Source organism: Streptopelia decaocto (assembly GCF_964273445.1).
Source record: "Streptopelia decaocto genome assembly, chromosome: 21".
NCBI classification, from domain to species: domain Eukaryota; kingdom Metazoa; phylum Chordata; class Aves; order Columbiformes; family Columbidae; genus Streptopelia; species Streptopelia decaocto.
In genome coordinates this window covers 1,972,867-1,986,108 of record NC_138676.1, presented here as the reverse complement: position 1 = coordinate 1,986,108, position 13,242 = coordinate 1,972,867, and the positions used below count along the sequence as shown (strand labels likewise).

The 13,242-nt window shown below is 44.1% G+C and overlaps 1 protein-coding gene across 4 annotated transcripts in view; it reads right to left on the bottom strand.

The window, feature by feature from the left end:
* Positions 1 to 13,242, bottom strand: part of SIK2 (salt inducible kinase 2) — a 31,283-nt gene continuing 18,041 nt past the window's right edge. For 2 of the 4 annotated variants that reach the window (XM_082070337.1, XM_082070340.1), the window contains 11 exons: positions 12,590 to 12,714; positions 12,009 to 12,132; positions 10,878 to 11,098; positions 10,267 to 10,419; positions 9,210 to 9,374; positions 7,199 to 7,427; positions 6,374 to 6,658; positions 6,033 to 6,193; positions 4,873 to 4,989; positions 4,354 to 4,445; positions 1 to 3,771 (listed from right to left, as the gene is read on the bottom strand). In XM_082070337.1, the coding sequence (XP_081926463.1) occupies positions 3,168 to 3,771; positions 4,354 to 4,445; positions 4,873 to 4,989; positions 6,033 to 6,193; positions 6,374 to 6,658; positions 7,199 to 7,427; positions 9,210 to 9,374; positions 10,267 to 10,419; positions 10,878 to 11,098; positions 12,009 to 12,132; positions 12,590 to 12,714 (2,276 nt within the window). In that variant the 3' untranslated portion in view covers positions 1 to 3,167. The remainder of the gene's footprint in view (positions 3,772 to 4,353; positions 4,446 to 4,872; positions 4,990 to 6,032; positions 6,194 to 6,373; positions 6,659 to 7,198; positions 7,428 to 9,209; positions 9,375 to 10,266; positions 10,420 to 10,877; positions 11,099 to 12,008; positions 12,133 to 12,589; positions 12,715 to 13,242) is intronic. The other 2 variants (XM_082070339.1, XM_082070338.1) reach the window with 2 other exon arrangements.

The following is a 13,242-nucleotide window of genomic DNA, read 5'->3' as shown; positions in this document are numbered from 1 at the left end:
TCACTAGATATTTAAAAATGAAATGCACATATTCTTTATTTTGTAATAATACACTGTAATTGCTTTACAGAGTCCAGCATATCAGTTGCATGTAAATACTACAGATGACCTTGCCAAACTGGAGCTCACAAAACTAGTGCATTATTCCAAAGCAGAGACTAAACCCTCTAACTCCTTAAAAAAATACATTAAAGAACGTACCACACACACACATATTGCACTTTTCTCCATATGAAATTTTTACCCCATATACATCACACCAAAGTCTCTTCAAAGGAGTCTGTAATACAAGATAATAAAGCTAATAATTACGCTAACAGTAGTGTACATAGTTCTCTAATGTTAGACATAACGGATTGGAACAAAAAGCCACTTCAAAGTAGTATGAAGTGGTGCCCAATGGATACTCTGCCATATTAGAAGCCTTTTATTCTAATTGGCTTAAAGGAAATCACATGAAATGATAAAAATGCTTTTGGTTGAGGGGAAGAGTCAGTCTAAACTACATTAAAAACACTGTAGCTTCCCCCGTACTAGCACTGCAAAGCTCAAACGAGCTTAGACTAGTTGGCACATCCTGATAAACGAATTGCAGAACTAAAGACCGGAATGGTTCTTATCTTTGAGGCTTGAACTGTACAGTATGGTGGGGTGGACGGGGAAGGAAGCGGCTGCAGCCCCGGCAGTGACCCGGCTCCTGGAGCACGTCCCCGTTGTGTGTTCTGTTGGCACTTTGCACCACATGGTTCCTCGAGTGCGTGGTCAGACATTGAAATTCCAGAACGTGTTTATTACGTAGGGAAGAAGGAATGGAAGGACAGGACTCTTTGTTGCCTCTTATTTACCCCCGTCCCCCCAGTAGCAAAATGCCTGGTCTGTTATGGTTGGTATTCATCAAGCTCTCCCTTTGTTAGTCAGTAGGGGTTTCTGTGTTTTATAGCTATTTACTGTGTCAGATCAGTTTCCTTTTGAAGGGAAATGACACAATGAATCTCAGCTATTTAAGGCAGAGCTTTCTAGCCCTCTATACCTTGTGTCACATAAGTAGTGTATGGATGCGATCCCTGTTCTTTAGACTCTCCTTCGCTGATGCCTCGAGAATCCCTGTGGTATCAGAGGCAGAAGCTGAGCACTCAAGGACTGATCCACCTGCACAACTGGACGAGCATCAGGCTACGGAGCAGCAGGAGCTGTCCCTCTCATTGTACTGTATAGGAAGCAAGGTGCCTTCTGCCTGTTGTGAAACCCTTCCCTCCTTCACCCAGACCACGATGCAGCGACTAAAGCCCTCCTAGTCCACAATTCAGTATGGTCTTATTGCTGTAAATGCTGGCTGATTATTCACCTTTCTCATGAAGGAAAAGATAGCAGCTTCGACAACTCCTTTTTCTAGCTTGGTAGGATCTGTGATTTGACAAATACAGAAGAACCAACATACCAGAAGGACTTTGTTTGTTTCTTCCTTCTGCTACCCATTCAACCAATTCAAATTCTTCACTGACCACATGTCCTGATACCCAAACTTTGAGTTTGGTGACTGCACCTTCATTATTTGTACTACCAAAGACTTGAACCCACCAAACATTCCAGCAAACAGTGGTGTTTTCTACATACGTGAGCAGCACAGTTTCTCTGCCATTCTTTGTGCTTGAATGGATCTGCATTTGTGCTTAATGTTCGCTCAGAAAAGGGCGCAGCTGTCCAGCTGTGAGCCTGGTTTGTCTGTCATCCCGTGATGTCCTGAACGGCTACAGCCAAAACCGAAACTAGAGATCTAAACATTCTGCAGCTTCCTAAACAACCCTCCTCTGACTCCCCTTTCATACTCAAAGTTCTGGGGACACAACTGCTTGTTGAGTTTAGTATTTCTTGAAATGGTTGACACATCAACAGTTCATGATGCTAAATATTGCTGTAATACTTTCAATGTTATATATACACGAGCAATCAAAACACTAAGAAAGTTAAACATCACGTTCCACATGGTGGAACGTGTGCTCTGAAGGGACTTTGGCTATAGCGAGGATATAAATGGGGTATTGTCTACTTTCTTCAGAAAAAAGCATATAGGCTGATAAAGAACTGAAAAAGGCACAGCACTATCACTTCACAGGGGTTTTTTTTTTAAGCTCATTGTCTTTATCCTTAAGTTCTAAAACCCTAAATAATTGTCCAAATATACAAAGCTCAAGAAACCACCAGCAACACATACTGCAAATTCAAAACACAGTTTGTTTGCTTGTTTTTAATACGCAACGGAAGGACAGATGGATCCTTTCCAGTGACCAGAACTTCTCCAAGACAGAGCCCTGCACAAAGACCTGCCTGCCAAAAGGGTTCATTTCAACTCCTACCTACCGAGATTTTCCTTTTTGAAATGCCATTGGCTGCAGCTCTTGATTTCCTTAGGGTATTTCTTACCTTCTGTCTCCCTGTTAGCTCTCCCGTTAGTGCTCTGATCCCCACCCAGAGGTCTCTACAAACCCCTGTGGGGCCCTGTATCAGTTCCAGGTATCTTTTGGCAAAGTTAAGGTGTCAGCAGAGATTCAGACGCTTCCCTTAGTGGACAATTAAGAGTTCCTTAGCAGGCTTGGGAGATGCTGTTTGCTCGCTAGCAGGAGGACGTGGAGGCTGCCTGAGATGCCTGGTGATCTTGGAGACTGACCATGGAGTAGTTCCAGATCAGTAGCTTAACCAGCAATTTGATGCCAAAGTGCAACTTTCCTTTAATTCCACCTCACCTTACTGTTTCAAGAGTTGCCATCAGCGCAGACCCAAATCTACCCTGAATTTCAATGAAAACTATTGCTTTTATTGCCAAGAAGTACAATGCACTCATTCTCATTTCTCCAAGTGAGTGTTAGATGAATGCTGACAAACTCCCCTGTTTTTTTAGAAGGGGCTATTTCCTTCCTCTAAAATGTACTTGTTCTTTGGGGGATGAAGCAGCACTGTTCTCTAGCCCCTGCCCCCAGCAAGAGGAGCTAGTGGCCAAACACTTCTTGCCACCTCTTGCTTTTTTCCCCAGTCAGGTGGATTTTTATTTCCCCTGTTAATTAAAGGGTTGAAAAAATTACCATGAGCTTTGGGGTAGGAACAAAACCCAAAAATTCACATGCTTCTCCATTTGTCCTGTCTTCCACTCTCACGTTAGTCACCCCATGGTATTAATTCACCAGGACGTAGCCACTGTGCTGGGGATCTACAGTCTCCATCATTTCACAATCGAAGAGTCCAGGCAGCTCCGAGAGGGTTAACGCGTCGTAGTTGGACTGGGACTCGTGAGCCGCGGAGCTGCTCTGGCTGTCGGGCAATGCTGCGCTGCTCTGTTGTGCTGGGTCCATGGAATACTGGCACTGCTCTGGGTAGTCTGGCTCAGAAGAGCTGACAACAGGCAATTCACAAGTCTGATATGAATATTGTAAAGACTGCGGTGGCTGCTGTACCTGAACTGGTGGTGACAACCGTGATGAGCTGGTGATTTGGGAGGGTGGCAGTGGATCCAGCTGTACTTTCTGGTATTGACTGAGGAAGGGGTCGTATTGCATTTGTTCTGAGGAAGGCTCCATCACAGGGCTCAGAGGCTGCTGCAGGCTGAACTGGCCTGATTGCTGCTGCTGCTGCTGTTGTTGTTGTTGCTGTTGTTGCTCCTCCTGGCATGGAAGTGGCAGCTGACTTGACCTTGGGTATGAGGTCTCAGCTATTTGCATCTGGTTAAAATAGGTCTGCAGCTGGGACTGCTTCTGGAGGAAGAGTCGCTTCTGATGCAGCCTGAATCAAGGACATCAACAGCAATTATTTTTGCCTTTCAAAGTGTTAAGCCACTAGTATGAGTCCTGCATGCTACTCACTCACACAGTTCCAGAAGGGAATGAAGTACAGAACTGGAAAATTCTCAGGCAATCTTGCTTATTACATTTTACAGCAGACTGGAATCTTTTTCTTTCAGCAAATGTGCAGGGTCTGAGTTTGTAGATCCCCTTTTGCTAATGTTTTCAATTGCATAGTGAATTTTTCCCGTGCAATTAAGTTAACCCCCTGCATTGTTTAATTTTGTTTCATAAGGATAAGATAGATTGTATCTGTATTTTAAGCCTGCTCTTCATTGCTCTGTGGAACTTGGGAGCTGAAGATGTGAGTACTTGCAGTTTACCTGCACCCTGGTAGTATCAGCTGATAAAGAGCTCATAGCACAAAAGTCTGTGAACATGTTGTCAGTCTTCTAAAAGAAATTACGAATTTAAAGTGAAGCGTTCCTTTTTCAGCCAATTTCTAAATGGACAGAGATTGTTCCAGTTCTTTATTACTCTTGAGAGTAAGAATAAATATCTGTGTATCTTGGAAGCTTCTTACCTGTGTTCCTGTAACTGCTGTTCCAGACTCCGGGGCGATTCTTTGCAGTAGAGCTGGCAAGTATTCTGAGCTTTTGATAGTAGAGTGGGTTTCTGCAAGAAAAGCAGTGCTGGTTTAAATTGCATTTGTTTTAATGCATTAGTGCAGAAAGCAAGCGAACAACGATTGTCCAGCCTTATGACAGTGTAACTGCCCGTTTTCAGGAGCTGTCAACACAGCTACTGTCTAAACCCACAGCCATTACTGCTTACTGGCTTCTAACCCTTACATGCAGAGTATGTTTGCGTAGAATCATCACAGAATGTCCTGAGTTGGAAGCAGGAAACCAGCAGTAATACAGTAGGCTTTCTGCATAATTAGGGTCAGTGTCTTGACAAAAGAAAAACACAGCGTAATTTCAAATGCGGCTGTTGTCTAATTTAGCCTTTGACTGATTCTCCCGAGTAATGGGATCTAAAAGGTCAGTCTGCTGTGTAGTAACAGCAGCTGGTTTAATTGAGCGGAGGGGAGGTATAGTACCTGGAGCCTGTGTTGTAAGTACTGTGTTTCTAAGCTCTGCCGTCTGGGTAATAATGGGGGATGTGCACCATTAGGGAAAGCAGATGCAGCTTCCTGCTGCTGCTGAGATGGTTCCTCCTGCAGAGAGAAGAGGAACAAGCTTCATCCCCAGAAAAGGCTTTTCTGCCTCAACCCTTTCTTTCAGGATTTCCCCTGACAGATGTTTCAGAGTTGCCATATGGACTGGTCTCTGGTGGATTTTTTTGTCACTTTTGCTGCATGATGTGCAGCTGAAATCACAAAGCTTTGAACTATCCACGCTGCAAGATGGCAAGGGCTCGCATCTGTAACTAAAATGGTATTATATATAATGTATTTGCTGACTTGCCCTCTGAAATAGCAAATGTACAGGGTTAGAAAACCGTCCAAACTCTGGACGTGCTTTCATACAGCTCTCATTTCACAGCTTCAAAACGGAAGGCGAAAAGCTTCCAGTAGTGGTGGAGCGGACGCGCATGGGGCAGGCACCGCGAGCAAGTGGTGACTTGGGAGGGGAATTAATTGTCATGAGAATACCATGAGCACTGCAGCACGTTTCCATTAGGTGAGAGGTCCTTGTGAAAACGTTACAACTCTGTGGTTGTTAGAACTCAAATCTTCAGCAATCAGAGAGTTAGAGCTACAGCTTTAACACTAGCAGGCTTCCTCTCGAACACTAGGTGCTTAAGGCCTAGGTACTTCTCACCCGTTTTATTCCTTATTATTCTTGTTTGCTGTGACCTGTTCCATTTGGAACAACTAACCAGGGAGCTGGTAGAAACTATTTAGCATTTCACTATGCAAATCAGGCTAACCATTATCACTTGGCTCTTGCACCTCTTAACAATTATACCAGACTAACTCCAACAGGGTAATATGTTACTGCTTTTAACCCTTCAGATTAAAAGCAATAATAAAATGTTGGTTTCTGAGAGCAAACAAGGCCAGGTCCCTGACACCATGAGGATGGTGAAGGCGAGCCTGCAAATGGCCATTCTCCATTCTACAGAAGACAGAAAGGAGAAGAGGGAACTTTATCACTAAATTAGCTCTTCTCAGATCCCCAGAACACCTTATTCTCTCCTTATCTGTCCCAAAGCCTTGACACCTGAAAGATGGAGTTTGATTTCTGATTGAAGTACCTGTGGAGAGCTATTAATGAGGTCCTGCAACTGGGTGGCAGTTGAGGTCAGGGGAGGTTCTTCTGATCCCATCTGTTCATACAGCAACTGGACTTTGTTCAGTTCCAGGATTCCTTTGGTTCGTGCCAGATTCTGGAGGTGCTGTCTAAATGCTACAATTCCTGGAGAAGAGTGAGCAAAACCCTTGTGAGAAGATCAGCTAATTCGTTATCTGGCTAGCACAGCAAATGGGAGGTAAGCTGAGTACCAACCAAGTCACACGGGGGCTTGCTGCTTCTGTGCATGGAGTCCACTTACCACCCTGTGTAGGTATAATGTGTCATGACAGCAGTTCTCATTACCTTGCGTGAGGGATGTGTCAGAAGCTCTGCGCCCCTCTCGGAAGCTGACAGGAGAGCGGTTGTGGGTCTCTCGCTTTTGGAAGGCGAGTGCTTGCATGGCTGGGTTGGCAGGTCTCAGACCTATGAAAGGTGGTGTCATTCTGGGTGCTTGTTGGTTAGTCAGCACCATTTCTTTCAATGACGGGGTGTCTTCCAGGAATTTCATATCTCTGTGAATGGATCCCATGTCATACTCGGAATCAATACTGCCCAGAGATGAGTTTTCATCCAATGAGTAGACTTTCCCTGTGACAAAAACCAAAAGGAAAGTGCTGCAGTATTTAGCAAAGCAAAGGAAGTGCCAGAGGCTCAAGCTATTCCTGCCAACAGTGACTGTCTTCGAGGAAATGAAACCAAAAAATCAACTTTAATAAAGTAATTGTAATTTAACATTTGCAGTACCAGAATGGGGATTTGCTACTGATCGTATTGCTCTGGTTTCGGGATCCCTGAGAATCCAGAGGTTTTTGTTTCCCCACTGTCCTCCTGTGCCAGCACATCTTTATAGGATGAGTGGCTTGGGGACAATTAGTTATGTGAAAAAGAACAAGCCAACTTGCCAGACTTTACCACTGTATATTTTGCTGCTTTGGCTTTATAGTGTCTGTACAGCAGGTTTGGGGTTTTTTTTCTTCCTTGGCCTTTATAGCAAATGTAAGTAAAAAAACCAAAAAACTCTGTCTTGTGCTTGTCACTCTTACAACCTAGTGGTTTTCATCCTGGCCTTATTAGATGGGTGCTGAGAGCAGGAAATGAGCTTTGAGATGTCCATGCAAACCTCTCTACCTGTGCTTGGCACCATCACCACCTGGTTGGTAACTTCTGCCAGCGTGTGGCGCCGCTTCCCGCAGCGCGCTGCTTGCAGGGCTGCAAACGCCTGGGCAGGGTCATCCTCTGCCTCTCCTTCTGCCTCTATTCCTTCATCAATAGAAGTTTCCATCACGTTGCTGGGCAGCGATTGGCATCCTTTCCTAATGGCCATGGGAGGTACAGGATCTAGCAGGCAGCCGTTTACCTAAATGGCACATGGAGAAGATGGACAGCTTTCAATTATGTGCACAGAGCATCACCTTGAAGTGCAAGGAATCTCGGCCTATCATGCAGACTGAAGGCAGCCTGGATACTGAAAATGCTTTTTTGCTTTCTAGCTGTAAGAGACCACGCAAGGAGTTACTTAAAACAGTGATGAGAACCAGGGCTGCACTCTTAGCATTGGTAACTAACCAGTAAGCAATAAATGCTTCCAAATGGCAAGCATGAAATCAAACCCCTGGCTGGCAAAAGGCAAAATACAATATGTTGAAATTAAAGTTATAATTTGATGTGATATGAGACAGAACAACAAAAGTTGCATGAGAATAATAATAATACGCTTCATAAATGTAATTCTTCTAAGCTTCTTCCCCTTCCTCACAAAGGCTCTAACTGCTAGCTCCCATGTATTTCACTTATTCTTTGCTACCCTGCGGAGCATTGTCCCAGACCTCACAGCTGCACGGCAAAACGGATCAGGCTGGCTCCCTAAGGAGACTTAAGCTATAACTGTGTATTTGTAAGGCTGTGGAGCCGTCACACCCTATTAGTTGAATTCATTTAAGTCTGTTAACTGTGGAGGTGTGGAAAGCCTACACAGAGTCTTCCAGTCTGATTACAGGGAACAAAACCCATTAGATGGAGCTGCAGTTTTACGTGGACTCCAGTGAAGGTTTTACAGGCATTCCTCGTCCCAGAAATGGCCTGAGAACTGCTACAACCTATTTGAGATGCTCCGGTTGTAATAATTTTTGACAGTCAGAAGGTCCTGCTGGCTATTTACCATTCAACAGAGAGCTAACAGAAATGGAACTCTTTGGGCTGGCTTATTATGAAGTTGGCAGAGAGATGGAATTTTAAGCGCATGGTATTGTAATCGCTTTAGCTGGCAATGGAAGCTTATGGTTAGTTGAGGTTCCATTAGACCCTCCTGTCCTCGTTTGTCTGCATTTTTGGATGAGTAGCTGAGTAGGTTGCTCCAGATACTCAGCAGTGAACCCTTTGCATTGGGAGCTGTATATCAGGAGTCTTCAGGGCTCTTAAAAATATATTTGAGAAGAACAAGAAAAAAACCCCTACTTTTGTGGGTTGATCTTTCTTTTACAAATGACACTGTGGTAAGATTGGAATGTAAGCAAGGAACACAAGAGGCAGATTAATGATCAAATAAGACAGATCTGTTGAAAGTTAAATGCAAGACAGAAGCAGGAAAAGAATCTGGATTACCGAGAACTCTTGATGCTCAGTGAATACTTAAATTTAGGGCAACAGGCATTAACGTGTTGTGCCAGCTCATACAAGAAATGTACAAATCAAGTGGTTAGATACTAAAGGTCTTTGTATTTGACTTGCTGTTTATCCTGAGACGTTACCCAGGAATGAGAACTTGCTGGAGACCAGGGTTTTGGGGGCAGCATATTCTGCAGAGTTAATGCTTGGGAGCAGGTTGAGAACATTGGGTCTTTGAGGAAAAGGCTACTGGAGGCAGAGAGAAGCAGCTCAGCAGGTGTCGAGACCCAGGAGGCGCACTAAGGTCAATGAAGTGACATTAGTTTGGATTAGCAAATGATCTGGCCATGAACTCCACAGTACTTTGCGCTAAGATGATGAACTCTACCCTGTCAGAAGGAACTCATCTTTAATCATTGAAGAGCTGCAGCTACTACCACTAGCTGTGCTTTTACTAGGCAGTAATTTAAAAGGCAACAATCTTTTTCAGCCTTAATGACTTCTGACAAAACAACAGGGGGATTTGAAGCTGTACCTTTGGTGTCTCGATTCTTTCTTCCTCCATAAATGCTGGCTCTGCCCGGCAGCTGGGGGGAGGGAATGAAAAGGCTTCTGCTCCTGAAGTGGCGGGAAGACCTGGAGACTGCAACAGCCTTGCATTGGGTGAATGCAAGTTAACTGAGGGGCCCGCAGCCTGTGCCTGAAAGAGATTTTAAGAACTCCAAAACCAGAACAATTTTAGGTGGGAAACAACATACAGAGTCACAAATTAAAAATAAATAATACTGAGCTCATTTCCAAAACAGGAGAAGTTTAAGATTTATTTCCTCTTTCTTGATGAATTACATTCTTAAGTCTTTAGACTTCAAAAAAATCACCACCCACCCCAAAACACACAAACCCCAAACATCACTAAGGTAGCTATTTATTCAAATTGAGTGCTCACTAGCAGTAAAAACAGCGTTTGGGACGCTTAGGTGCCCTTCAACTTCTGACATGCTGGAATTCCTTGTGATATGCAGTACAAACCCCCTTAATATTGCCATGAGGCACTGGGGTAGTTTCAATGGCTTTTCTAAAGTGCAGTCTCATGACACTGACATTTGAATGAGGTGATTAAGACAGCAGAATGAATTGGCAACTTAACCTGATAGGCCGATCCTAATATTTTCTTTTGGGTACCTCTTTACTATTCTCTTCCACGCTTCATTTCATGGGAGACAGAAAGTGTATGTAGAGAAAAGCAGGGGAGAAAGTAATTCTATTCTCAACAGGTTCCCTTCAGAGTGACTGTTTATAACACTAAATAGAGCCTGTGTGCTTTTAGCCCCCAGGCTTGCACAGCTCTCCATAAACTCAGCAGCTTGTCAGTCACGTTAAAGATACTCCAGGTGTTGCACAGTCTCCAGAAATGGTGTTTCTCTAGCATTTTAACCCATAAAAAGTCTTTCTAAAATGATGCTGCAAGTCTACATACCACAGAAATCAGAAACCAGCAATGGTTTCTAAGTGACTCTACGTAAAAACACCGTTTTGAAAGAGAAGAACGTCTTGCACAGCCTGAACGCGCTTCGCCAGGAATGAAACCTCACCTTGGCGACCGTCTGCTCAGCAATGGTGCTGGGCCGACGCTGACGAGCATCAAGTCTCTGTTCCACAGGGAAGCTACTCCGGTGTGATTTGAGTCTTTCCACTAACAAGTAATAGATGGCAGCAAAGTGGTTATAGCTCTTGTTCTGCAGAGACTGAAAAAGAGAAGCACAGAAGGGGGGGTGCAGCCAACTATGTGTTATCTTTTATCTACCATGAGAGCAGGAAGAAGAAAGACCTGCCACCTAGGAGAAACAAAACCCAAACCACCAACCAATCAAGCAAACAACAAAAAGATATCTAAGAGGCAGTGGAGTAGGCAAACTTTGTTCTGAATTAAGAGTTTCAAACCAGACTGCCAGGCAGAGAAAAGCATCAACCTTAGTTTAATGTCAGGCTCACAGGAGTTTGCCATGTTCTGGGCTATGACAGTACTTGTAGCATGCAGGTGCTACACTGAACCCCTCAAAGAGTTGAACCTGCAGAAGGGACCAGTTGGTTTGACTATTGAAATAAAGAACATTGCAAGCAACTCAAGTAATAAGTTCTAGTTACAACAACAGAACAGGAGACCTTCCCCCCAGGGACAAATATCTGTTGGAGTCTTTTTTACCTCAATAGTTTTCTGCTGGTCTATTCCAAGGCTGTGCATTAGCCGTAAGACCTGCTCATTATACTCTCCAATGGAAGGTTCATTCTCCTCTCCTGGTGGATAAAGAATAGGTCTCTGTGCAGGAACTTCTATAAGCATCCACTTGTGCTCCTTAATCTGAGCAATAGTGAGCCGTTTGGATGGGTCTAGGACCAACATTCTTCTAATCAGATGTTCACACTCTGTCAGGAAAACAAACAAACAAAAACCAACCTCCTGAGTAGTACTTGTGTGTACTCACCCCAGAGCTACCAATGCAGAGCAGGGCAAGTCAATATAAGTTGCTTTAAGGGAGCTTATCAATCTGCCGTGCATTTCTAGCTGACCATGATGTGACTATAGTACAGTTGTTATGAGTAAGTCCATTCAGGTAGTTCCAACACATAGTTCAGATGGATTTCTGGCTATTTATTCCTGTTTATCTCTCTTGTTTTCACGGTTTTGCTAAGAGGCAAACCCTTCCCTGTATCACCGCGTAATCAGGAAGGGGACCAAAAAACTACATGTGAAACAGCCGCTCTAAACAGCAGTCACAGCAATGACTGCAACTCACATAAGGGTACCTGGATCTAGCTCGCATACCTAAAGTCACAGACACAATCCAGTTCAGCGCCGGCTGCAAAATGTGCCCGGGAAGCTGAGGGGTTGTCCTGGTGCCAAAATGGCATTGCTGAAAGCAACCAAGTGCAAAATAGCTATGCCCTCGTGGCTATTGTCAGAGGTGGTGTGCAGGTGTGCAGAAGGAAAAGGGGCACAGATGTGCCTCTCCCCCTGCATCCCCGTATTTCTGCAAACAGTAGGATGAGAGATCCTTCCTTCAGCTTCCATTTGGACCCTATCCCTGCCCATAGGCACAGCCACACTGCAATCTCCACGCATGGCGCAGGGAGAGCTGGTTTGGTTTGCCTAGCAGCAGCATAACTGCAAAGGTATACAGCTCACCTGGCCCTATTTGTGTTTCTTTGCAAAACAAATAGTCTACCGTACCATAATCTAGTGCGCAGACGCACCGCCTTTTGCTGTATTGCAGAGATTATTCTAGAATTCACTCAATGTTTAGCACACCAAGAGCATAAGAGGACACACTATTACCTTCTGACATAAAATAAGGGATCCTGAACCTTCCTTCAAGAACTCGTTGCCTCAGTATGGGGAGCGTTGGTCCATCAAACGGTAATGCTCCACAGACCAAAACGTAGAGAACTACACCCATGCTCTGTAAGAAAGAGAACGTTCATTTCACTTTTCAAGCTCCAGGCACAGTCTCTGAGGTTGGCGAGCCAAATCCTGTCACAGCAAAACTTAACATTATGTTCTTACGTTCTGCAGAAACAGGAAATTTCTACAAAAAGGAGTTAGATTTCTGCAGATCCCTAAACGTGAAGAACACTCAGCTAACCCCAAAGGGCTAGGCTTGCAGGACCTTCTACTGAGAAGCAGGCAAGCTGCAGTGTAATGTGTTATTATTTAATACGAGCCAAAGTTTGTGCATTCAGTCAGGAGAGATTTCCTCTAATGGGCTAACATACACCTCCAGCATACATTTAATAGCCACCTGGATAGATAACTTCAATTCTATTCAATGCTAAGAGGCATTTTAGGACACTCAAGAAATAAGGCTGAAGAGGAACAGCTTGTCTGCAGCTTAAGAAAAATGAAAGATACAATGATACCCAGATATCCAGCTGGGGTCCCTCATATTGCTGTCCTTCAAAGACTTCTGGGGCTGCATATGGGGGGCTTCCACACCACGTCGTCAGAGGCTCACCACTCTTATAGAAATTCCCAAATCCAAAATCTGTTGAGACATTAAAGAGAAAGTCACTCCCAACTCCAGCTGCATGACAAAGAATCCTTGTAGGCATGGGCTGGGTCTGAAAGCTCACTGCCATCCGTGAAAGGCTCTGTCACAAACGCTTTTAGCAAATATTTACTGGGATGCTGAATGTCCCATGCTGCTGGTTTCATGACAACTATGTAATTATTAAAACCCTGCAAAACTTCACAACCTGTAGGAGTTTGGAGGTAAACTTCTACCAGTTTGCTAAATCACAGTTTATAAACAGCTATCTCTAAAATTCAACAAACTGACAATCATACAAACATATGAGCTTATTTACTTGCCAAGAGATGTCTGAGATTCAGTACTAGATCGGAGGGTTCCTGAGTTTTTTTAGGTGCTCTCTAGCCTTGAATACACAACCAATTTTGACAACAAAAGCATCAACTTTGAGATGGGAGGAGGGAACTCTGCCAAAAGCAACAAGCATGGGAAAACACAACGCCTTTTGCGAGGAAGGAAACTCTGCTACTGAGATTGTCCATG